The 24,921-nt window shown below is 32.2% G+C and overlaps 1 protein-coding gene across 1 annotated transcript in view; it reads left to right on the plus strand.

Moving 5' to 3' along the window:
* The window catches only part of LOC124366411 (WD repeat-containing protein 75-like), a 65,448-nt gene that overhangs the window by 2,173 nt on the left and 38,354 nt on the right, over positions 1-24,921 (plus strand). Inside the window, exons 2-9 of the mRNA XM_046822942.1 lie at positions 2,686-2,881; positions 9,394-9,566; positions 11,887-11,994; positions 17,668-17,849; positions 18,600-18,758; positions 20,397-20,593; positions 21,659-21,843; positions 22,935-23,095. Coding sequence (XP_046678898.1) covers positions 2,686-2,881; positions 9,394-9,566; positions 11,887-11,994; positions 17,668-17,849; positions 18,600-18,758; positions 20,397-20,593; positions 21,659-21,843; positions 22,935-23,095 — 1,361 coding nt within the window. The remainder of the gene's footprint in view (positions 1-2,685; positions 2,882-9,393; positions 9,567-11,886; positions 11,995-17,667; positions 17,850-18,599; positions 18,759-20,396; positions 20,594-21,658; positions 21,844-22,934; positions 23,096-24,921) is intronic.

The following is a 24,921-nucleotide window of genomic DNA, read 5'->3' on the forward strand; positions in this document are numbered from 1 at the left end:
AGAAATGCCCCTGGCAATCAGTGCGGGGTTTGACCGGTATACAGAATTTTACGAAGTTGTTAACTCTTTAAGTTAGGTTAAGTAACCTTTTAAGTTGACTTTGTTATACATGTGAACATGTTTACAACAAATAAATATTTGATTTGATTTGATTTATCAATTATACGATATATAATTAATATTGGTTTTTTAATAAATACAGTAGGGAGTAATAAATTACATGTGATACAAATATAACAATAGATTTATAACAGTTATAAAGTGACACAACACAGTGCGAGTGTAAGTATTTTCTTTGAACATTTGGTAACTTTCAGATATATTTGCCAAAATTAAATAAACTGTGCCATAATTGATGTGGGTTTTTATTTTTGAACAATGATTTCATATGTCTTATCTCAGAAATCATTCTGTTAGTTAAGCAGCATTTCCAGTGTTTATTTAACCCTCTGAGTCGCGGTACTTTTTTCTCCAAGTGGCGGGACATTTTTACTGATTTTGTATGTTTGCAAAAGGAAATTTATACTGTAAATAATTAAAAATACTGTAAATTATATAAGTACAACATATCGTATATCAAGTTAAACTACATAACACACAGAATAGAATGGTAATAATATGAAACACTTACCTCGGATAGGTGTAAAAAACCAGGGTTGAACTCCAAAAATAAAAATTCATTTTTTGTTTGTTTTATATTAGGCTGAGTAAATGATACTAATATTAATTTTTTTTAACACAGATCCAAAATATCCATTTTGTTTAAAATTTAATTCTGAACAAAAATATATATATTATTCCTAAAAAAATCACACTAATTGCTGATCGAAACTTTCATGTACGTAGCCTACATGTTTTTTACTGCATTTTAGTCAGTATCAGAGCCTACCTCATTCTTCCTGGTTTGAGAGGCCTCCAGTAATGTTCGAAGTAAGGGAAACACTCCCTATGAACTCCAAAATTACAAGCTGGGTTTCAGAAGTGACTTTTGCCCCTTTTTTTGGTGTTCACACACTGCACAAAGTCTTTCACTACTTGAGCAGTAAATGAGCAGTTTGAGATGAATGGTAAATGAGCAATCCATTGAGAAAGATCTCCACTTGGTCCAGTAGGTAGTACAGTACGTGAATGAACTGTTTGTAAGGGTTCCGCTAGTGCCAGTGTATCTAAATACTACATCAAATCAAAATTTGGAATCTCATCTTTCTAACCATACCTAATATATAGCGTTTAAGTCGCGGCATAACATCGGAAATACCGGAACAAAAGAGTCTTGCGTTAATAGACGCTAGAGTGTCTCTGCCACTCGTGAACGAGATTTAATAGACACTGCAGAGTCTTTCACCACTCGGAGGGTTAATTAAAATGTTGATTCCAGGTTATAAAAAAATTCGAGGTAAATTTAACAAAGTGACTAATGTGTTTGCTCTAATAATTAATTTTTAATATATTGTAAACATGGCATTTTACACTTTTGGCTTGGGTACGTGCTTTAATTACTTTTCATCAAGGTAATTAATCTCTTTTTGTATTTTTGTTGTATCTAATGCAATACAACAAAAGCTGGCTACAAGCAGTAGAATAGTGATAACAACAATAAATAGTTTAAGAAACAACAATGGGCTATACAAAAATCAATACTAAATGGATTGGAACAAAACGAAACATACAAATACATCATCTAGAACATATATTATAGTATATAAAATAAATACATTATAAATTGTAATAGTATAATATAAAGTCAATTAAAACCCTCAAAAAATCTTTTATTGCCCTACACGTGTTTCAATATCCAACCATCATCAGTGTACATTAACCTCTAAATACATAATTAAATATAAACATGTGTAAACAATTATATATACACATGTGGACCATTTAAACAGATGTTAAATTTATGTGACAGTTGTATTTTTTATATTAAGTTATTTTTAGATATCGAAAGGAAAGGAGAAAAATTAAACATGAAAGAAGAATTACATATCTAACTAAATTATAATAAAGATCCTCGTAACATTTTAAATTGCACTCTGAAAAATAAGACAAACCCAGTTTTTGAAAAAATTAAAATATTAAATACAGGATACTAATCAAAATTACAACTGTGTCATATAAATTTAACAACTGTTTAAATGGTCCACATGTTTATATTTACGAGTAATTGTTTATTATTTATTTACAGGTTTATGTATACCGATGATGGTTGAATACCGAAACACATGTATAAAATAATTTAAAAAAGGGTTTTAGTGACTTTTCATTTTACTAATATAAAGATAACCTTGCAATGTGGAGTTAATAATACATAAATTATAACTTGCAATAATTATTAAATACAATGATAGCAATCATAACAAAACAATGACCAAAAAAATAATGAGTGCTATAACAAAAATCAAAAACATATCAGACGTTCTGAAAAATAGCAAGATTCTTGAAACCGTTTAGGATTGAACAAGAAAATCAAGGTATGGACATGCAAGGTTATCTAGAATTGGTGGACTTTTCCGTAGGTGTTAGCTTCATAATTACCTTTCACATGTTTGCGATCAAGTAACTCCCTTGCACACAAGGCCATCTAAAAGGTACTAAGCTGAGCGACATTGTAAATCTATGGTATAACATCTGGTCTTTAGTATTATAGCCTGTTTAAAATGTAAATAAGCGTGTTGTCTGTTCCAGATATGTGTACATTCTGTGTGGTTGGTGTGTAAGTGCATACAGTGTACAGACAGGAGAATGTGCTTTCCAGTTTGTGTCCAAGAGCAGGGAAGAGCTGGTGTCCATTGCTACTTACGGGGACCAACTGTGTACAGTCACGGCCTCCGGGAATCTTGCAATTTGGAAGAGCAGTGCAAGTGGTCCAAGAAGGCAGTTGGTAAGCTTGCAGTTGCTCGAACTTTCCCCTACTTGTTTCGAAACAATTTTATTACGCGTTCTGCTACGATCAAGTGAGTGAGGTTTTGACGTACCCAGAGCTGGAGTACACCAGTGACTTCTACACATTTATAGCCTGTTATCCCTATGGTGGAATAAGAAGTGCTATAGCTTCACCAGTATCTTGACTTCCCAATTTTACAGTGTATTAGAAAATATGTCAGCTTCGCCAGCAACCGTATCTAACAAGTTTCATAGAGCATTTAGAGTGAACTTGCATTGGCGGCAGATTGAATTCCAAAGTTTGTAACTAACCTCTTAATCTTTTCCGGGCCAGGCGACAATATGTTGCCGTCGGTGATATACACGAAAAGCGCCAGGCGGCAATAATTCAAATCAAATTTAATCTAATTTAAAATGGGAAAATCACATAAACATCTTATCTACTCGTGTTAGCAAGGGTATATTTGTACTTAGGATACTGAAAGATAGTGTAGGCACAGATAACTTATTATGTGTTTATTATGCATACATTCACAGCCTATTGTCCTATGGCACTTCCCTCTGGGGCAATTATCATGGAGCTCAGAGACTTTTTGTGTTGCAAAAAAGGTCCATCAGATTAATATGTGGGGGTATCAGCTAGAACACATTGTAAACCTCTCTTCATAAAATCAAGAATTCTTTCCCTGCCATCTATTTATGTATTGTCTGTTTTAATGTACATAAGAAACAATTTGTCTACTCTTGAGGATTACACCTCAGTACATGAACACAACACAAGATACAGGCAACATTTGGTGACAAAGAGGTGTTGTTCTCTCACTCAAAATAGTTTTGTCTACCAAGGGATTAAAATGTACAATTGTTTACCACAACATCTTAAGGTGCTGCCTGTAAATAAATTTAAGAATAGTATTAAGCATATTTTATTGGATGAATGTCTGTACAGTGTTCAAGAGTATTATGACATAAACTTTCTTAATTATTGACTGTTATTAATTGTTGTAACTTATTAATTTATTGTTGTTGTTGTTGAACACTTGTCCTGCATTCTGTAATGTGTAATGACAAATAAAGGAATCTGAATCTGAATATATAGTCTCCTTGATATTCGTCGTTTTCTTAAATAAATACGACATCAAATGATTAAAGTTTTATGTTTTTTTATTCTCTGGTATATTTGTAGATAATTAATATGAATATCATTTTTAATTTGGAGGTCTATGCATTTTTATTTCGTAATTGTCACATGTCATTATCAGCTGACTCGATCTTTTGTTGTTAATTCTTTATGCTTTAATGTAATCGTATTATTGTATGCTGGATTCTTCTTCGTTATTTTATTTTGTGGTTGCAAATATTAGTAGTTTTAGTTGTTACGTGGTCAACTATCGTGTGTAGTAGTTACAATGACTGACAATTTGCAATCTCACGAGAGTGAAATTGTAAGTAGCACATTTGTAAATAGAAAAAGTGTAAATAAGTTTCAAATAAAATTGTGTAAATATTTCTTGGTAAATAGTGTTTTTTAAATGTATTGAAACTGTTTATGAATCCTACAATCATCTGTTTACCGGTACATCCATAATGTGAATATTTATTTTAAGTTTCTTGCAATGTAAGAGTCAGTTGCTTTAACACTTATAAAATATTGCGAAGTACAATTATGCGTATTTATACAAAATGTGTCATAACAAATTTATTTATGAGAGAAATAACACGAAATTTTGTATGGTTGTTCCTTTTTAAATGTGCAATATAATAAAATAGCTTCCCACAGTAAAATTATTTTTCCTTTTTTAGTTACTTACAAAAAATAAAATAAATTAAAATATTTATGTAATCTATTAAAACATTATTTTTTAAATTTTAAATTACTTAAAACTATATCTATATATTTTTTTGTTGATAGTATACATCTATACGAGTAATTTGGTGCAACTTTTAGGGCATTCTCTAATTATTATGAAAAATTATAAATTTTAATCCAAGAGACTGCAAAATCGCCAATTTTAGCCTGGCACTTTTGACTAGTCACAAGGGGATATGAAATGTGAAAAAATTTTGCAATATCTCATATTTGGTCCTGGCCCTGAAAGGGTTAACATCCTTTTTTTAAATAATTAAGAGTGATCCGAGCACCATTATCTCCCAACTGACCCTGCTTTTCATAAAAAATAAGCTGGTTAAATAGCTGATTAATTTGTCTTTTATGAAATTGGTCAGTCAATACATATGCGTATTAAAGTAGTAGCTTGTATCTGTTCAACAATTTATTCTTCTTTATCAGACGTAAAATAATGTTTTTCATAAAAATCTAAAGAAATTAATTTAGCAAAATACAGGGTATATTAATCATTGCATTAGTACATTGGAAAAGATTAATTTTTTGCACTTATTTGTTGTGCCTGTGTGTTTTGTTATTTTTTACATTACTTATAAACTCTAAATGTAAAGCTTAATCAATCAAGCATTAATAAAACTTAATTTCTCTAACGTAAAATAAAATATTATTTTATCACTTGATCTGGCAATCAACGTTATAATGTCGATCTAAATCGTTAATACAAGTGGCAACCGACATTATGTCGATCTGACATACACTTTTTTTGAGAGTTCATATAGTGCATATGAATCAACACTACCACCACTATTTATATACCATTTCAAACAGAAAGGTGAAATTCAGTGGTGAAATTTGTTTTACTGTTTTGGCAACAGTGATGTCACAGTGACATCATAAATCTTGCCAAAAAAATCGTTCTAATTTAACCATTTTGAAAATTAGTGATATATCATGGGTATGGTTTATAAACTTGGTTAATAGCTTTGTTTTAGGCTATACTATGCTAAATTTTTGTGTATTTTAGAAATATTTAGTGTAAAAGTTGTATTTGTTTGTTTGTTTTTTTTTAAATAATTGTATCCATAGAAACAAATTTAGGTACATCCCACCACTTTTCAAAAATTAAAAAATGTCAAAATTGGTTATTAATTTATTTGTTGTTTTGTAGTGCAAATAATTCTCTACATTCTGGTATATTTATGGAAACATTTAGTGTAAGAATTATATATTTTGTAAATCATTGCATTAGTACATTGGAAAAGATTAATTTTTTGCATTTATTTGTTGTGCGTGTGTTTTGTTATTTTGGGTCTTTTTCGTTTAAGGGCCAGCACCTTACAAACATACTATACCTGACTGACAGTGCATTTAATCGTTTTTTTGGTGTTATTAGTTCGTAGGGCAGTAGTCCAGGTACTACTTCTAGTATAAACTCGTCTTATCTTATCAGTGAAAAACGCGTGCCGCTTATCTTTTGCCTGTAATGAAACCTGGAGTTTTGTATTAGAGACTCGATTTAGCCAGGTACGACAATTATTTCTGATTTATGGAGATCATACAATGGTATACCAAATGTGCCAGGTATGAATTTCCAGCACCTAACTGTAAATCACAGTGAAAATTTCGTCGACCCAGTTACTGGTGCTAACACGCAGTCTGTTGAATCTGTGTGGGCATCTGCCAAACGCAGGAACAGGCGAGAATGTGGAACGAGTCGTAGTCACGTTGATTCCTATCTATGTGAGTTTATGTGGAGGAAGAGGAACAAAGACGTTGATTTGTGTGATGCCATTTGGAGGGATGTCAATTGGTATTGGCCTCCAGAACAATAAGTTTTGCTCTTAATTACTTCCATTTTCTCATGAGTGAGTTATACTTAGTTTTTCTTGTTCAATAAAGCGTGGTGAGTTGATCTGGGCTTGGACTTTGCAAGCTCGAGTTAATTTTTTTCTAAAAGAGCAAGCAGCTGGCAAGCATCGCGTGATCTGAGTTTTGAATAGGCAAGCTAGGGTCTTTTGTGCTGGCCCTTAAACGAAAAAGACCTGTTATTTTTTTATATTGCTTATAAACTCTAAATGTAAAGCTTAATCAATCAAGCGTTAATAAAACTTAATTTCTCTAATGTAAAATAAAATATTATTTTATCACTTGGTCTGGCAATCAACGTTATAATGTCGATCTAAATCGTTAATACAAGACAGTGGCAATCGACATTATGTCGATCTGACATACACGTATTTTGAGAGTTCATATAGTACATATGAATCAACACTACCACTAGTGCATATAATTCTCTACATTTTGGGATATTTTGGACACAGTGTAAGAATTATATTTTATGTAAATTTTTGAAAATAATCGTAACCATAGTAACAAGATTTGCATTTCGTGTATTATTTGTGGTTTTTACAATATATATAATTATTCTTCAAGAGAACCTGGATACCATTATATATTTTCTGAAACTAGATAAAATGAAGAATAAATTAGCTATCTCAGATTCTAATATTTATAGTATTATTACACTTTACCAGGGGCAGTCTCACAACTTAAAAAAGTTGTTTTTTATGGTTTATGCATAACTAGCTGTTACCCGCGGCTTCGCACGCAATCTTAGAACCAAAGTCCTTATATTACTTAGTAAAAGCAATTATGATGTAATATGATGGGAGTCCTATAAAAATTTTAAAACGTAAGTAGGCATACATCAGGTAGATATTATTTAAGTTCATGGTAAATAGTATCAGAGTTTAACTTAATTATTATATCATGTTTGGCACGTGTAGGAGCATTTCTGGTTCTAATTAATTATATACATAACGTCACAGCTGAATCTGCCTTGTCATTCTGATCAAGAAAACACAAATCTCGGATCACACAGGTCTCAGAAACTTATTTTGGTCAAAAAGTGTATATTTCCAGTCCTTGTCATATATTTCAGGTCTAAGATATTTCCAGTACCATAGTAGAGTTTGTTGTTCTGACGAAGAAAAAATATATATACTTACATAGGACTGAGATGCTTACTTCGGTTAAAAAGTGCCTATTTAAGACCGTTTAAATACACTTACCTACTATGTCACAGGTTAGCTTGCCATATTGCCTCAATTAAAATACTATATACGTTCAATTATATAGTTCTCGGAAATCTATTTTGGTCAAAATCGTGTTGACATAGTTGAGTTTGCTATGACTGAAAAGCCTATTAAGACCCAGGGGGAAGTCCTACCTACTTCTTATGTACTTCCGGTATAAGGGGGAAATCCTTATTAAGGTTATGCAACATTCCAAAATAATCGTTATTAAAGTTTTGCGTTACACTTGATTTTTAGACTGTAGCCAGGGAAAGAATGAATCGTTAAGGTATGTTAGTATTCATTTCTGTTTTTCCGTAAGCCATTGTTAAAATGTAATATCATAATGTCAAGGAAGCCCACCAGTTTAGAGTAACTTAAATGTGAAAACATTCTTAACTTTGTTCATTTAGGTAGTTTTATAACAGTATTTAATGTATTAAATGATTTTAATTTGTCACTGGCGCAATCTGGAGTAAAATTTATATGTTAATGTTTTATTTACTACCTGCATTACACGATAAAATTCAAATGTAAACAGATGTTTCAGAAAGTTTGTCGAACTATAGCTGTCAACAGCTGTCAAAATACGTTTCGTTCTTATCATAACATTTGAATGTAAACAAACTAATTTTTCAATTTGAATTCGACTTTATTTGGTGAAATGAATGTGTTATGGGTGGTAAAAAGCACTCTAAATGTTAATTCAGACCAAAAGCTATACCTGTTCCAAATTTCAGCACAATTCGTATAGCAGTTTCAGCGTGATTCGAGGACAAACCTCCAAACATCCAAATATCCAAACTTTCGCATTTATAATATTAGTGCAATATTTGTATACCATAATTATCTCCACATTTCCTGAAAACAATAATGTATTACACATATAGATTTATAGTAAAGATACATTTTTTTAACTTTTAAACACTCAAAAATGGCCTGCCATCTGTTAAAAAAATTACTGCCAGTTTGAGTGTTAAAATATTGTATCCTACAAAGTGTTATTTTTAACGAAGATCTTTATATTTTCATTGACATAATTTTTAGTCCAAACAAAGCAAAAATAGAGTTACTATGAAAGTTCATAATATTACAACATAGTTAATTTTTAAAAACAACTAGTATCTATTGAAAATGTAGTTAATATGTCAAAAGTCACTTAAAGCCAATTGCAGGTTTAAATAGTAAATTTTGACAGTGAACAAGGTTTTTAAAGGGGACAATTTACAAAAATGTTTCAGTTTCGGAGTTTGGTTTATCTGAATTGATGTATTTCTGGTTGTTTAAAAAAGTTTCTCTTTTTAATCCCTTTAGTGTTTTTTTTTTTTTTTTTTTTTTTTTAATTTCCCCCAAGAATATTAAAATTAAATAATAAACTTACAAAAATAAATTATGGGTTTTATTGCTGTAAAAAGTATAGGTATCATTCCCTAAAATAAAGACAGAGTTATAATTTATTATATTACAATTTGATAATTGTTCTGTTTAACAGTTCAACAGATCAAGTAGCCATTGTGTCCCAATAAAATCAGAATTATGATTAATTATGCTATCAAAACAGATATGAAAGCAAATTTATACTTTTTTCAGAAACTGGCATTGGAAGACAATGTTACGGTGGCAAAACTGTACACCGTGACTAGTGAAAACCGAGCAAGAGACTTTGACTTTGTAGTAGCTGTCAGAAGAAAAGGCATGAAGGATCTGCAGCTCTGGCTGTATTCTGGGAAATCGGGCAAAGCCGTCTCAAACATATATGTTAAGTTAGTACTCCCAGTCTGTTTGCTTCAAAATGTATTTATTATAAGTGAGTGACTGTTGAAAGTTGATTGTGGTTCATGTGCTTCATATTTTATGTTAGGATAATTTTTTGTTTTTAAGAAAACACAAGTTTTATTCTGTTGAAAAAGTACTTGAGAGAAATTTGAACTTTTTTCCTGAGGGAAAGAGACGATTGTCCCCGCACTTAGTCCTAAAAGAACTTTTGCGCCTCCCTAAGTTAGGAGGATATTTGTATCCTCAGAATCTGAGACTTTTACAGAAGCTGATCAGATTTGAGGGCTCCTGTTTCCTGATGTCCTCGGCACTGAGGAGATATGCTCCTAGGAATCTTTTCCGACTTTTAGATATGGCAAAACAGTTTAGCCAAAATGCTCCTCTGATTCCTCCTCTTCTCTGCAGAGTCTGCATTCATCAGTCTGGCTAAGACCCACCTTCATGAGGTGTTTTCTAAAGAGGCTATGTACTGTCAGCATCCCTATTATCATTCTTATATCCTCCTTACTCATCTAGGAGAAATGCCCACCCCTTAGCATAAGGAGATATAAACATTTTTTATTGTCTTAATCCTGAAGTCCCACTCCAATTAAAGTTTCTTGTCCACTTTTCCCAATCTTTAACAAGAGCTTTGCTGTACGAGAAAGCTATCCCGCAACCCGGCTCTGGCTCCACCATAAAGGACTTTGCTCCCTTTTTGGCGAGGGTGTCAGCTTTTTCATTTCCATGAATGCCCTCATGGCCCGGCACCCAACCAAGTATTACTCTATTTCCTTAGTCAGTTCTATCAGAGCATTCTTGCATTCTCAGACTGCTTTAACTCTAACTTAGTTATCATCTAAATTAGATGATTACTAATAATGTCAGAGTGCAATATAGTAATGGGACAGATAGGGTTATAACAGTTGACTTGTGATTGTTACTAAGGATGTGGGATTGAAAATGCTATGTTCTTTGTACAAGTTGTGGAGTTACAACATGAAAGCAATCAAGATGGTTGTAAAAATAGTTTTGCAATTTTTGGTAGTGTAAGGTTTTAATTTTGCAAAATGTTTGGCTATTTTTTCAGCATTAGTTTTTGAGAAGAAATTGTTGAATGAATTTCATTGCAGCTTCCTTCTTTTTATGAAGTAATCTCTTAAGTCTGTATTCAAGTAAATGAGTATTCCATGAAACACTATAAGAGTTAATAAATATGTTTGTTCTATAATAATTTTTAAATATGTGAGTTTTTTAGAATCTGCCAGCACTATTAATGGATTTTTTTTTATCAAGAAAATATAGTGTACCAACTGCTATTAAAACCCTTTGGAGACCAACATCTAATCTGTCGGACATTTATAAAATTTACTTATAGGTAACAATAAAATTTAGTATATAATTTATTAAGCATTGTAACTAAATATGGCAATGTCTTTAATTAATACATCCCTAGTTACAAATGAGTTAAATAACTTCACTGGTCATCAGCTGCTATCAACAAATGCGGATTACATGAAACTAGTTCCGTTCCTTTTCTGTTCCAGTTAAGTAATAACCTGTTCCTTGTTTTGTGTCAGTTGGCGATAAGGTTGTTAATGTATTGTTACATTACCTCTTTGTTTGTTTGGTTATGTCATAGTGCTAATACAATAATTTTATGTTTCACTTTACAATGAGTAAGCTAAATTCGAGTGGTCTATAACTTACTCCAGTAACGTTTTTCTGCACAGCCTGAATATTCTGTAGTAAACAATTAGAGAACAGTTTTTTGTGAAAAGAAATTATATCATAATCAAGAAAAAATAAAGGGGAATATATTAATTTTGGTACAATTTGCTGAAGATTTTAATTTAACATAACACAATTATAAAATATGTAAAAATTCAGATATTGGGCTGAAATTTGGAAATAATATAGCTAAGTAAAGATAAAAACCACACATGAAGTTAGCAATAAATTAAAGTTTTTCCCTCATTGCCAATTAGAAATATTAATTTTTAAAATATTTTATAATTCTACAAAAGAGGATGTCACAAAGAATAAATTACAAAAAAAATATTATTCTACCTGAAAGCAAGAAATATATTGTAGTTATAATCATATTGGAAAAACTAAGCAAAATATCTAATTGAGCTCGGCTTGCTCTTCTTTTTACTAGTATGTCTAATTTTTGGACAGTCTCTAAAGGGTTAAGACAAGCAGATGTCAGAACAGTCAGTACTACAGTGTATTGAAAACATAAAGTGACAAGCAACCACCCCAACACCCACACAAGATGTTGGGCCATTTGTGTGTGGGTTTGACAAATTCTCCTTGTTGTTGCAGTCCGGATGACAAGCCTCACAGTGTCTCAGTCTGTGACCAGTTTGTTGCGGCAATCAAACACGATCGTCTCACTGCCATTGCGTTCGACAAGAATATTAAGAAATACAGGTAATCAAAAATACACTCTTATGAGTGTTACTCTGTTAAAGCACTAAAAGTAAAGTATTTTTATTGGTATGTGGCTCGCAGTTTTTGTTCTTTAACCCTCTAAGTGGCAAGCGACGTCTGAGACGTTCCATTTACGCCGCCGTGACGTGGCAAGCGACGTCTTAGAAGTCGCTTCACATTTCCGCTTATTGCTAGGCAAACCGATAATTATTTTTACGCGTAGTTTGCACAGTTGCGTTAACCACTAAATTTCAAATACATTTCATATAGTATCATCAACATCACGATGAAATAATCAATGGTACTAACTGAAATAATCCTAAGTTTTCTCCCGCGGTCCGCGGCAAAACTAGCTGAGTAGGCCTACGTGGACTGTTTCGTTTCTCTTGTCTTGTAATGGTCGTTTGTTGTTGTTTGGTGTTGTGTTTTACAATATTTTACAATGGATGTCAATCTAGGAAGTAGTAGTATACGTGATATATTACAAGGTGAAGAAAGTTTTGGTAGTTCAGATGAAGAAAGTGATTTTGCTGTCGAAGAGATACCCGATAATATTTCATTAGCAGATATTGTAAGTGAATCAAGTGATAGTGAATCAAGTGATAGCGAATCAAGTTTATCTGATTCTAGTGTACCCCTCGTACAAAGAATTCCACAACAACGTATTTGGGAACGAGTGTTTTCTCCAGAAACCAAATAAAGATATTGAAGCTAAATTCAGAGTGAGACAATACAGGTGTCAGAAATTGTCCACCTAGAAACTTAGGTAGGCCTATTGATTATTTTTATCTTTTTTTTACTGACTTCATTTGGAATCTCATTACCAATGAAACCAACTTTTATGCTGCTAAAAAGATAAGAGATAAAAGAAATTCTGGTGAAATCCGACAGTTTTCTAGGCTGAAAGATTGGTAAATATTTTGGTAAATGAAATGAAAGTTTATGTGGCCTTGATATTGAACATGGGATTAGTTAGACAAAAAAATATAACTGATTATTGGAGCAGAAAAGGCAATAGACAAACTCCTTTTTTTCCCTAATAATATGTCTGAGAAAATTTCAGTAGATTACTTCCATGTTACATGTTAGCCGGCTCAACAACCGTCGCACGCAATGATCCAACTTTTGATCCTTGGAATAAAATCAGAAGCTTTTATGATTACATCAATTTGAAATTCAAAGAACATTTTGTTCCTGGACAAAACTTGTCCATAGATGAGTCTCTCATTGCAATGAAAAACAGAAGTGTATTTTATTCAGTACATGCCTAATAAAAAAACATGCCACGTTACGGGATAAAAAAATTTGAAATGTGTGACAGTGAGACAAATTATGTTTTGAATGTTTCTCTGTACACAGGAAAAAGACTTTTTAGCAAATGAACCAGGTCCTTTTACTCAAAAGGTAGTTTTGGAACAGTTGACTTCTTGTGACTTACTCAATAAAGGGTATCATATTTTTACAGACAATTTATTACAACAAAAATTCCATTGGCCTGTGAGTTGCTAAATAAAAACACTTTTATAACAGGAACAATTAATAAAAAAACTCCAAAGAACTTGATAAAAGTATTGTTAGTGCCAATTTAGGGGTACAAGAGAGCATTTATTACAGGCAGGATGACATTCTTTTGGTAAAATACAAACAAAAAAAAACAAAGAAAACCTGTTATACTGTTGACAACTGGCTGTCACGCAGAAGATGAATTGGTTACGAGCAAAAGTGGCTTACAAGCAGTGAAGCCAGTTGTAATAAATAATTATAAACTTACAAATGGGGGGTGGTTGACAGTAGTGACAAAAGCATTTACCATTTATCATGTGCTAGACAAAGTAAAAAATACTGGAAAAAAATAGTGTACAACCTAATTGACACTGCAGTATTCAATGCTTACATCCTATACTCCAAAAATTCAGATAAACCCATGGCAAGAGATGATTTTGTTGATAGTATAGTACAAGGACTGGTTTCCAATGATACAACTCCTTCACCTACTGTTGCTCATGAAAGTCAAAGCGCCCATGAAATTGCCCATTTAGATGGGAAAAATCAAAGAGTGTGCATCATTTGTGCGAAAGACCCTAATGTGAAAAGAAAAAGAAGCGTTTATTGGTGTCCAGGGTGTAACTGCGGTATTCACCCTCTTTGTTACCCTAAACTCCAGCACTTTTATAGGCCTTACACAACAGGGAGGAAACGGCAAGCAACTTCTAGCGATTCTGACTAGAAAAAGTGTTTTTTTTCTAGATTTAGTTTTTCCCATATAACTTTTTCAGTGTTGTAAATAGAAAAAATATTATTGAAGCTTTTTTGTTTAGAATTAAATGGTGACAATACATTTTACATTTAACATAATCTCCTAGGAATGACATTTTTAAAGTTACAGAAACGTAAAAAATGAAAAGTTTGGTGGAGAAAAAAAAGTTTTTTCGAACATTTATGTGGACATCATAAAAAAAATTAAGGTATGTAAAAAAAAAACTATTACTATGTTATTCTGTAGTTTTATAACGAAAAAAATGATATATAACAAGCATGGCTCATATTAGAATTTGCATTTTATTTTTAAATTATAAGATAGTCCTGCTTGACTCTGAAAAATAGCCCGCCATTTCACCAACATATTACCGCCACTTAGAGGGTTAATCTTCATGAATTTTTACACTTTTTTGTGATTTTAATTTTGAAACTACCCTAGTGTTGGTGATCAACGACTATTCGTCGGTGGCAGTCCCGCGGTGGTTGATTAGTCATGGCGTCACTATTGTGATTCAGGCACCATTGCAAACATCAGAATCCATCCTGTCTGCAGATATTGTTTTTTCAATAGTCATAGTGAGTGGACGGTGACGCAATCAGCTTTTTATAAAGTGGAATTTATTTTCAACTCTGTTGTTATAGCCTGGCACAGTTTTGGTTATATGTTCATTTATTACGTTCAATAACTGTAAATATTTATTGAGTATTGCATAAAACGTGTTTATTATGATTCTGTAATTTTCTTATATTAGTAGTTTTAGTAAATAATACTAACAGTAATATATTTTTTTACTAAATTTAGATGCATATTGTAGTTTTTTCTTTAAACCAAGTCATAAAATAGAATTATTGCAAACAATAAACAAACTGACTATTTAAATATTATTAAATATTAATAAAAACACTACTTTTCCAAATTGTTTATTTTTTCGGGCGAGGTCTTTCAAAACCAAAGGTTTCATCTTCGGGCAACTCCACAAATAAATATTTACACATTGTTTGTTACAATTAATATTAAAATAACATATGGTGTAAAAATGTAAATACAAAAATTTTGGAAATATTTTAGCCAGTATGAAAAATTATATTTGACTAGAGTTTAATTTTTGAATAAATTCAGAAGAAAGAAGATTGGAATTTTCAATAGGGCCCTCTTCATTGTTCATGAGTTTTTCTTTATTTCTGTTTATGTATAGTGTTTCCCAAGCATTCAAGTTCATTGGTTTTGTTATTTCTTTTATTAATTTTAGATTTGTAATTGATGTTCTGTGTCCTGATTCAATGCAGTGCTTGGCTACAGCAGATTTGTCAACTCTTCCATATTTTGTGTGTGATAAATGCTCTTTAAATCGTGTTTTTATTGTTCTTTTTGTTTGTCCAATATAAATTTTGTCACAGTCATTGCATCCAATTTCATAAATTCCCGATTTACTATCATTTGACATTTTTGTCCTTAGGGTTTCCTAAAATTTGGGATAATTTGTTGCTTGTTCTGTGAGTGACAGTTTTATTTGTATGCTTTTTAAAAGTTTTGCATATTTGGTTTGAAAAAGTGCTGTATGTTGTGCAAATAAATTCATGTTTTGTGTTTTCAGGTGGTCTTAATGTTGTCTTATCTTTTCTACTTTTTCTTTTTAAAGCTTGTTTTAGTATATTGTCAATGAGTTGTGTAGTGTAACCATTGAACATAGCAATAGATTTGATGTAATTTAGTTCTTTCTTGTAGTTTTCTGTTGAAAGTGGTGTATTTAACAGTCTATTAACAGTGTATTAAATACACCACTTTCAACACGCAACATTTAATTCAATGATTTATAGACTGTTAAATACACCACTTTCAACAGAAAACTACAAGAAAGAACTAAATTACATCAAATCTATTGCTATGTTCAATGGTTACACTACACAACTCATTGACAATATACTAAAACAAGCTTTAAAAAGAAAAAGTAGAAAAGATAAGACAACATTAAGACCACCTGAAAACACAAAACATGAATTTATTTGCACAACATACAGCACTTTTTCAAACCAAATATGCAAAACTTTTAAAAAGCATACAAATAAAACTGTCACTCACAGAACAAGCAACAAATTATCCCAAATTTTAGGAAACCCTAAGGACAAAATGTCAAATGATAGTAAATCGGGAATTTATGAAATTGGATGCAATGACTGTGACAAAATTTATATTGGACAAACAAAAAGAACAATAAAAACACGATTTAAAGAGCATTTATCACACACAAAATATGGAAGAGTTGACAAATCTGCTGTAGCCAAGCACTGCATTGAATCAGGACACAGAACATCAATTACAAATCTAAAATTAATAAAAGAAATAACAAAACCAATGAACTTGAATGCTTGGGAAACACTATACATAAACAGAAATAAAGAAAAACTCATGAACAATGAAGAGGGCCCTATTGAAAATTCCAATCTTCTTTCTTCTGAATTTATTCAAAAATTAAACTCTAGTCAAATATAATTTTTCATACTGGCTAAAATATTTCCAAAATTTTTGTATTTACATTTTTACACCATATGTTATTTTAATATTAATTGTAACAAACAATGTGTAAATATTTATTTGTGGAGTTGCCTGAAGATGAAACCTTTGGTTTTGAAAGACCTCGCCTGAAAAAATAAACAATTTGGAAAAGTAGTGTTTTTATTAATATTTAATAATATTTAAAGAATTTTCCAATTGCTCCAAGAGTCTACAAACTGACTATTGATTTATTTTCTCACAGTAAGTATAACTTTGTTGCTTTATTCTTCCTTGGCTCAAAACAATTATGTTTTTGGTTAGTAAATTTTAAATTAATAGTTGCTCTTTTGTTCAGTTAGGTTTTAGGCACATTTTCAAATTTTCACACATATTTTTAGTTTCTTCGTATATATCCCTAAAAACCTATATATTTTCAAAAACTCATAATATTTTACAACTTTTGGCTATCTTGAAGTTTCAAAGTTCTAGGAATAAAAATATTTTTAAACCATAATCTCACACAATTATGTAAAAAAATTTAAAAGTTAAGGTAAATTATATATATATATATATATATATATATATATATAATAAATTCAAGTTATCTGAACAAAATGTTATTCTCCTCTCTTTTCTGAAAACACAATGTATAATATATCATAATTGCTGTTATATATGTTTAAAAAAAAAAAAAATACCTTATGCATCACACAAAAACTTCCTGCCATTAACAAGTGAAATGACTGTCACTACTAGGGTTAAGATACTTCTTTACCCAAATCCACAGATTGTCAATTATCTCAAGCCTATGAGATAATACTTTGTAGTAGCCTATTTTCCTATAAAGCATCATCAACTTTGTTTATTACTTGAAGCAATGAGAACGGTTGAAAGTTGAGCTGTAACTTGGCGTGTTGCAGCACGTTGGCTGGCCCAGGCAGATGGTGGACTGTGATTGCATGCGCACCGGAGGCCAAGGGTCTGGCAGCCGGAGACAATACAGGCCGGATAGTCTTCTGGCCACAACCCTTCTTCTCCCAGGCTCGTTCTGTCTTCCACTGGCACACTCTCCCGGTCCTGGCCATCACATTTTCCGCTTCAGGTGAGTCCGGTCAATTTTTAACCAGCTTAAGTACGTTGTCTAATAAGACGATGCAAGGCTATACGTAGTATACGCTAGTTGTGTTGAAAAAGGCGAGCTGGCTGTCTGTAGCCTGCTTTTTGTTTTAATTGTTATCAGTTACAAAACATTGTAAAATCATAATTCGCTATACTACATCTTTTTTACATGATGTAACACATGTATTTTATCTATTTTGGGATTTGCTAATACATACATTTTTATTCTTATTTTCCAACCTATCACGTCAAATTTAAAATTCTTTTAAAAAATAAAGTAAGAAACTTAAAAATGTTGTTTCCTGCTTCAAAATTTTTTTGTTCATATAGTAAAGTATTGGTAAAAAAATAAGAAAAAAGAAAAATAAATTTTACACCCAATCAAATTATTATTAAATAAGCTATATTGTAGATAGTTTTATGGTGACCAATAGGATAAAAAATTATATTTGCTTTTTTAATACTTGACTTACAATGCATTTATAAATTGTGTGCATTTTCCCTGTTTTCCCCTTTGTCTTCTTCATTACAACCCTTCAGAAAAGTCACTTAAAAAGTACATGCCTGAAAAATTACATCATAAAACATGCCCTTTTCATCATAAAAGGGTTAATCCTTTCACTAGCACTAGTACACTCCTGCGCTCAGTGTTGGAAGATATTTTTGTAGAGCCAAGCATTTTGTTTTAAAATTATAAGCAATAAGGAAGTAATATATTTTGATAATTTGCCAGGAAGCTACATGTACAGTGGCGGTGGAGAAGGAGTGATGGTGCGGTGGAACGTTGAAGTGTCCAATGTGCGGAACTTCTTGCCTCGACTGCCAGCCCCCATCCTCCACCTGAACGTCTCTCCTGACAACCAGTACGTGGCTATAGCCACCCAGGATAATGGTAAGACATGGCAGAACCAGTTGTCTTTCTTTGTTTAGTTTCTTATTGACGATGGATGATTTAAACATAATAGGCGGTCATTGTTATATGTTAAAATAAAGGATAACACTATGTTTCAAGGATTTAAATATACACTGCTCCATAGGTGTCAAAAACCGTAATACATAAAAATTTTAAACACTAAAAGGTGGCAGCAATAGACCATACCAGGCAGGTCTGAATCCAAATAAAAATCAAATCAGATTTATTCCTTCATTAGCATTACATTATATAATGAGCACAATACAAAAAACATATATTTAACCCTTCCCACGCCATAGACCAATATTATAGATTATGTCTCTTAGACAGTTTTTTGTTCACAAAATGTCCCGGTGCACGCTCCATGCAAATTGCGGTTGCTAAGGAAGTAATTATAAACGACCTTCACTAAGCGGCAGGCGGACGGGAGCGCCTTTAGTCTAACTCCGACCACCTGCTTGTCAGCTCTGCGTCTCCTACAGAGCCATAACCAAATATATATCCGCCATATCCGTGGCGTGTATTACTGCTTTCTCAGTTGTCACGAGCACACACGTCTACTATCTCTTTATTATTCTTCATCGTGTGGTAGTGTTGTGTTTAGTTTGAAATATTTATCTTGTTTTATAGTAAAATGTAATTAAACTTTTCAGTTTCATTTATTTGAAATAAACAGTTTTGTAAATAGTTCTTTTTTATTTTTATCAATAAATACGCTAATTTTAAGTTAAATTTCCTGTTTTATACTTTTTGCTTTTATCTTTTATAATTTAGTTATAATAAAAATTAGCTTTGAATTCAAAGAAACAAAAAAAGTTTCTTGTCTTGACTTTGTAGGAAAGTTAATGGATTTATTAGAGGCGTGCGAAAGATTAAAATAAGACAGGAAAACTTTACACTACTGTATATAGTATGTATTAACATTATGATAAAACTGATATTATAAGGAATGCCTACATGGGCAGCATAGCCTGTGCATAGGCATGAGTTTTTTTAATGTTGTAAAAGCAGTTAGGGAAACTAAAAAAATATGTGTGAAAGAGTAACTTTTTAATATGAACAAGTTACAAGTAAAAAATGACTATGATATGGTAGGATTAACTCAACAGTATGGACAGAAAATTGATGACAACTGGCAGGTGGTGAAGGTGGGGGGGGGGGGTAGCTAGTCAGGTCTGCCTCGGTCAAGCCAGATTAATCTCGGGGGTCAATATTAGTGTGAAGAAGCCAATCAGTGATCCGAGTCTTAAATATTTAAATCGATGGAGAGTGAAATAGAGAATTCCATGAGAGATCAGAGATTAGTGTATAGGGCATAAGAAATATAAAATACATTAGTTGTTGGAAATAATTTAATTAGGTGAAGGGAGGAAATTCCTATATTTTTAGAGCATCTAGTTTTGTGTCTGTGTGACGTTAGACTTAAAATGTCCATAGATATGTATTAATAGGTTAAAAAACTTTTTGTTGAATAGTTAGAACAGAAATTTTACATTAGTAGAGTAACATTCTGGCTCCAGTTTTCCGGTTTGTGTGAAAACTGTAAAAGTTCTCGTAACCTATTATTTAGTTACGAGTACTACCATTACCTTGCATTGACAGCCATAATTTTCGCAGGTGTCCAGCTAGCTGACTCTCAGAACCGGGTCACATCAATGATACAGAAGATGTCCTGGGGACTGACCCCCGTGGAGGGCACAGCACTGGTCCCCGCGGGGCTCGTCTGGGATCCCCTCTCTCGCAGCATCGTCCTCAACGGTAGACCCGGACACTTGCAGTTCTTCAACACAGACGACAACAAACTGCTCTACAACGTAAATTATTCTTTGTTTTAATATTAATTTATTCTATGATTGTATCGTTCTTGAGCTTTTACGAGGCAGTTTTTTGTTTTTGTTAGCAATTTATTGACAACCAATGTTTTTTAGTAGAAGTAGGTAATTTTCCACCTCAAGTGTACAGACTCTTTCCCTTACTTTTCTTGCTATGGTGGGCATAAATAATTATTTCAGAGGTGGATCACACAGCAGAGAGTTTTAAGTGCCTCCAACAAATAGGAATGTTTCGTTGATTTCCTCCGGAAAATTGATGACATTAAAGTTCTCATAAATTAATGTGTTTTAGAAGTGAGTTATAATTCAATGTTTCTATACATTTTAGAGGACCCCATACTGATAGTACAGTACCATAGGAGAAAAGTTGTAAGTGTTACATATGTAGTAGTACAATTTCGACTCGGTACAAAACAAAATTCAACATTAGGACCAACAAGCTTAACCGTTTCCCTAAGAATCAGTGCGGTGCACTTCTGGCACTACTGAGCTAAATGAATAATTCAACTGTTCTGCCGTAAGGAAACACCTCCATTTATCTAATTTTGACAAATCTATTGAAACATTAATATTGTATTTTATACGTAGTTGTAAACATTAACGCTTCGCACGCCATTTTACTTAAAACTAGCGTATTTACTGATAAAAATAAAAAAGAATTATTTACAAAACTGTTTAATTACATTTTACTATAAAACAAGGTAAATATCCCAAACTAATATATCCGTCTACGGCGTGGAAAGGGTTAAATAATGTGTGTAGTTTGTATGTATTATAAGACTTAATAATCTTTAAGGTGAGAGCAAAGAGCTCTGCTTTTTATTTTACAGTAACAAGCTATAAGGTGAAATTTTAATATTGACCTTCTAAAATTTCTGGGAGGGGGGCTTGAGTTTCTTCATTCCCCTCTCATTTCTTATTAAGCTCCTTAGGATATTTGTAATTCTTTTGGGAGCGGTCCAAGTAAGACTAAGAATGCTTTACCTTAGACACAACATGTGAATAACCAAAGACCTAAAATATAATCTTGCTGGGTTTTTGTGTTAGTTGGACATCACGGGCCAGAACTACCTGACACAAGAAAGGCACAAAGATATTATCAACGCAGAAGTAACCCAGGTGGCAGTGTCACACGATGGCAAGTGGATGGTTACTGTGGAGACCAGAGATGACCACGAGACTTTCTTCGAGACGCTCCTCAAGTTCTGGCAGTACAAGTTCAATGCAAGGCAGTAAGTTTTGTAGTAAATAACGTTTTTATTTTTAAGAAAGATTGAAAAAGATAACCCTCCATTTCAGTTAAAACAAAACCATATTTGATGCCTTATACCAGTGATTTTGATTTCGTTTTAGAAATTAATTGGAATATAATTTGATTGAAGATTACTGAACTTATAATCGTAGCATACTGATATATTTTATTTTCTTATTTTAGATATGTTATTGTACACTTTAACATTCATGAAAGTGCAGTGAACATGCAGGAATGCTTATGATTCCTGCTGACAATGAATCATTACCAGTATAATGCTGTTTATCATAGTTTGCAGCTTTTGTAACTCATTTAAGTTTATTGGGTTTAGCGAAGACCATCATTCAAGAGGTTGACAAAATTTCATTTATATCTGTCTGTCCGTCCGCACAATATCTCGAAAATGAAATTGCTTACAGATTTGAAATTTTGCTTGAAGCTTCATTTCTTTACAAGCAAAACTGAGTTCACTGATGGTGCATGTCGTTCCATAGGATTTGATGAATATTTTTATATTGGTCTTAACCATGATGGCAATGAGGAAATAACAGAATAAATAAATTTTTGTAAACAAACTTTGTACAATCATGTGTAATTTGAGCAAGTGATATTTCTAGTGGTAGATTGGAACGAAAATATTATAGTGGAAAATGAATGTCAAAATAATGATTTTTCAATTTTTTTGTGTTGCATGAAAAAGAAAATTTGGAACTCTATATTGGAACTTAATGGAAAGCTGACCAACAAAATTAGCTAAGATATTTATAAAACGAATTTTGTACCAAGTAGTTTTTGTGAGACACTATTGTTTCCACTTGCTGAGGGTGGTATTGGGTTCTAGGGGTCATTTAGAAATCTTCTGTAAGAAAAAAGTACTGTGAGAAAAATTTGCAATATGCCGATTTTTTTTATACAAAATTGAGTTAAACCATATTGTTTGGAAACTTTTATGGTTTTATATAGTCAATTAGTTTTATATTTGTATTCCACTGAATCTGGTATCAATACGGTTTTATCTCTGAACTTGCTGAGTATCACTTAAATGGCAATAACACAAAATGATGTGCACAGATTCAGCCTCAACACCTGCATCCAGCTGCCACACAAAGGTCAGGTGAATTCTGTAAAGTTCCAGCCAGCCGGTACGATGCCGGACCAGTACCTCCTGGTGACCACCGGCGCAGACTGCAAGTTCCGCACCTGGGTTCCTTCTGTCTCTGACTCCATCCATAGTGAGTCGAAATTAACACCAACATCCTCTAGAAGTTTTAGATACTCTTTCATTTCATCTGTTCTCCTTCCTTGTGCCCTTTTCCTTTCTTCTTTTCAATGTTGTTAATTTTTAATCATAGAATTAAATAATTTTGTTGTATTTTGTCTGCGATTCCTGTGTTTCAAACAACATATCATCGAATCGACTCACCAACACAACTGAGCAAAAGAATGGAAGTGCGTAGCAATACAAACAAATGTGTTCTTAAATAAAAACATGTGTCAATTATAAATTTACACGGCAGTAAAATTTTATGTGTCCGAAATTAAGGAGTGTTTTGAATATCTAAAATTTTGAAATTTGTGTATTTAACTAAATTAAACACATTTATGTAAAATTTTGAAAAGGGCCAGTTTCATTATGTACTGAATTGTTTTGGTTGTTACCAATAAAATGACATTTTAAAAGTATAAAGATTATTTTGGATTTCCTTCAGTTATTTATCTAACATGAGAAAAACGGTGCCATGTTTTGTTATGGCTGAATTTCTTCCTGTTGATGTTTGAAACATACTTAATGTTCTTCAACTCTCTTTCTTTTTGTTTCGTCAGTATATTTCAAGTCGCAGTTATCACAATCAACTTTGACAACTTTATGATAAACGAGATGAAATAGAGGACAATTTAATTCTTTACCCATCTGCCCTGAACTGCCGCTGAGTCTGTTCTGTTATTGATTACCACTTCAAAATCATTTCCACTTCATTCATCATTTATATTTTTGTATTAAAATGTAACTAAGATAATTCTTATATTTTTTATAATTCAGCTCTACCAACAAATTTATGGAATTTGTATTTATCACGTAAAGGGTTATAACAGTTCAATTAGTGTTTGGGGCTGATCTTGTTACGGTTACCAACAAAAGTATAGGCATTACTGTTGATATCCAAATAGAAAAGCTTGTCGTCACGCCAGTTCGTTAACATGACAGACCTGGCTTCTTCAAGTTCTCTTTGTAGATTGACTACACTCGACGTTTTGTATGATGTGAAATTTCAAGAATGATATTTCAGTAAACTTAGAGAGGACCATGTGGAATTGTGAATCTGAATGTTGTTGGTACATTAACCATCCATCTTCTTGTATCAGAAAGGTTTAAGACATGAGCTTAATCACATAGAAAATATTAGAAAATATTCACTTTTCTGAATTCAGAAACAGAAATACTTAAGTGTCTGTACTAAATTAAGAATGTTGTTGTTATTACACGAGAATTGTAACTCATTTTACAATGAATAATTTTCCCTTATAGTATTTTTTTTTTTATTATATAAATTATATGTATAAATAAATTAGGATTAAATTAACATGAAGAAATATTAAATAGCAAAGAATCATGTTTTTACTTGTATATATATTTAGTATAAATTCTAGTTCTGGTTGAGAAGGGAGGGTTATTGAGATATGTGTTTTAGTTTGTTAAATAAAGATTGTAACAAGGAAAGTATTTTAGTTCTGTTGGTGACTCTTGCAGTGTTATCTATTATTAATCTGTAGTGCAGGTGCTACGGGGGGGGGGGGGGGGGGGTGTGGAAGCAGCCGGCTGATATCATGAAGAATCCATAGACTGGAATCTGATAAGAAACCTGTTTTATTTTGTTGTCCACTGCACACACTACTTGCAAAAGTGGTCAGTCAATTCCAAGTTATTATAATTTTGTATTGATGTACATTCGATGTTGGAATAAATTCATTCAGTTTAACACACACACACACATTTATTCATAATAGAAACAGGAAAGATATAAAATCTTTAGCTGTTAGGAGGAAGAAACACGAGTGG

This window comes from Homalodisca vitripennis, chromosome 7, assembly GCF_021130785.1.
Source record: "Homalodisca vitripennis isolate AUS2020 chromosome 7, UT_GWSS_2.1, whole genome shotgun sequence".
Classification (NCBI taxonomy): Eukaryota; Metazoa; Arthropoda; class Insecta; order Hemiptera; family Cicadellidae; genus Homalodisca; species Homalodisca vitripennis.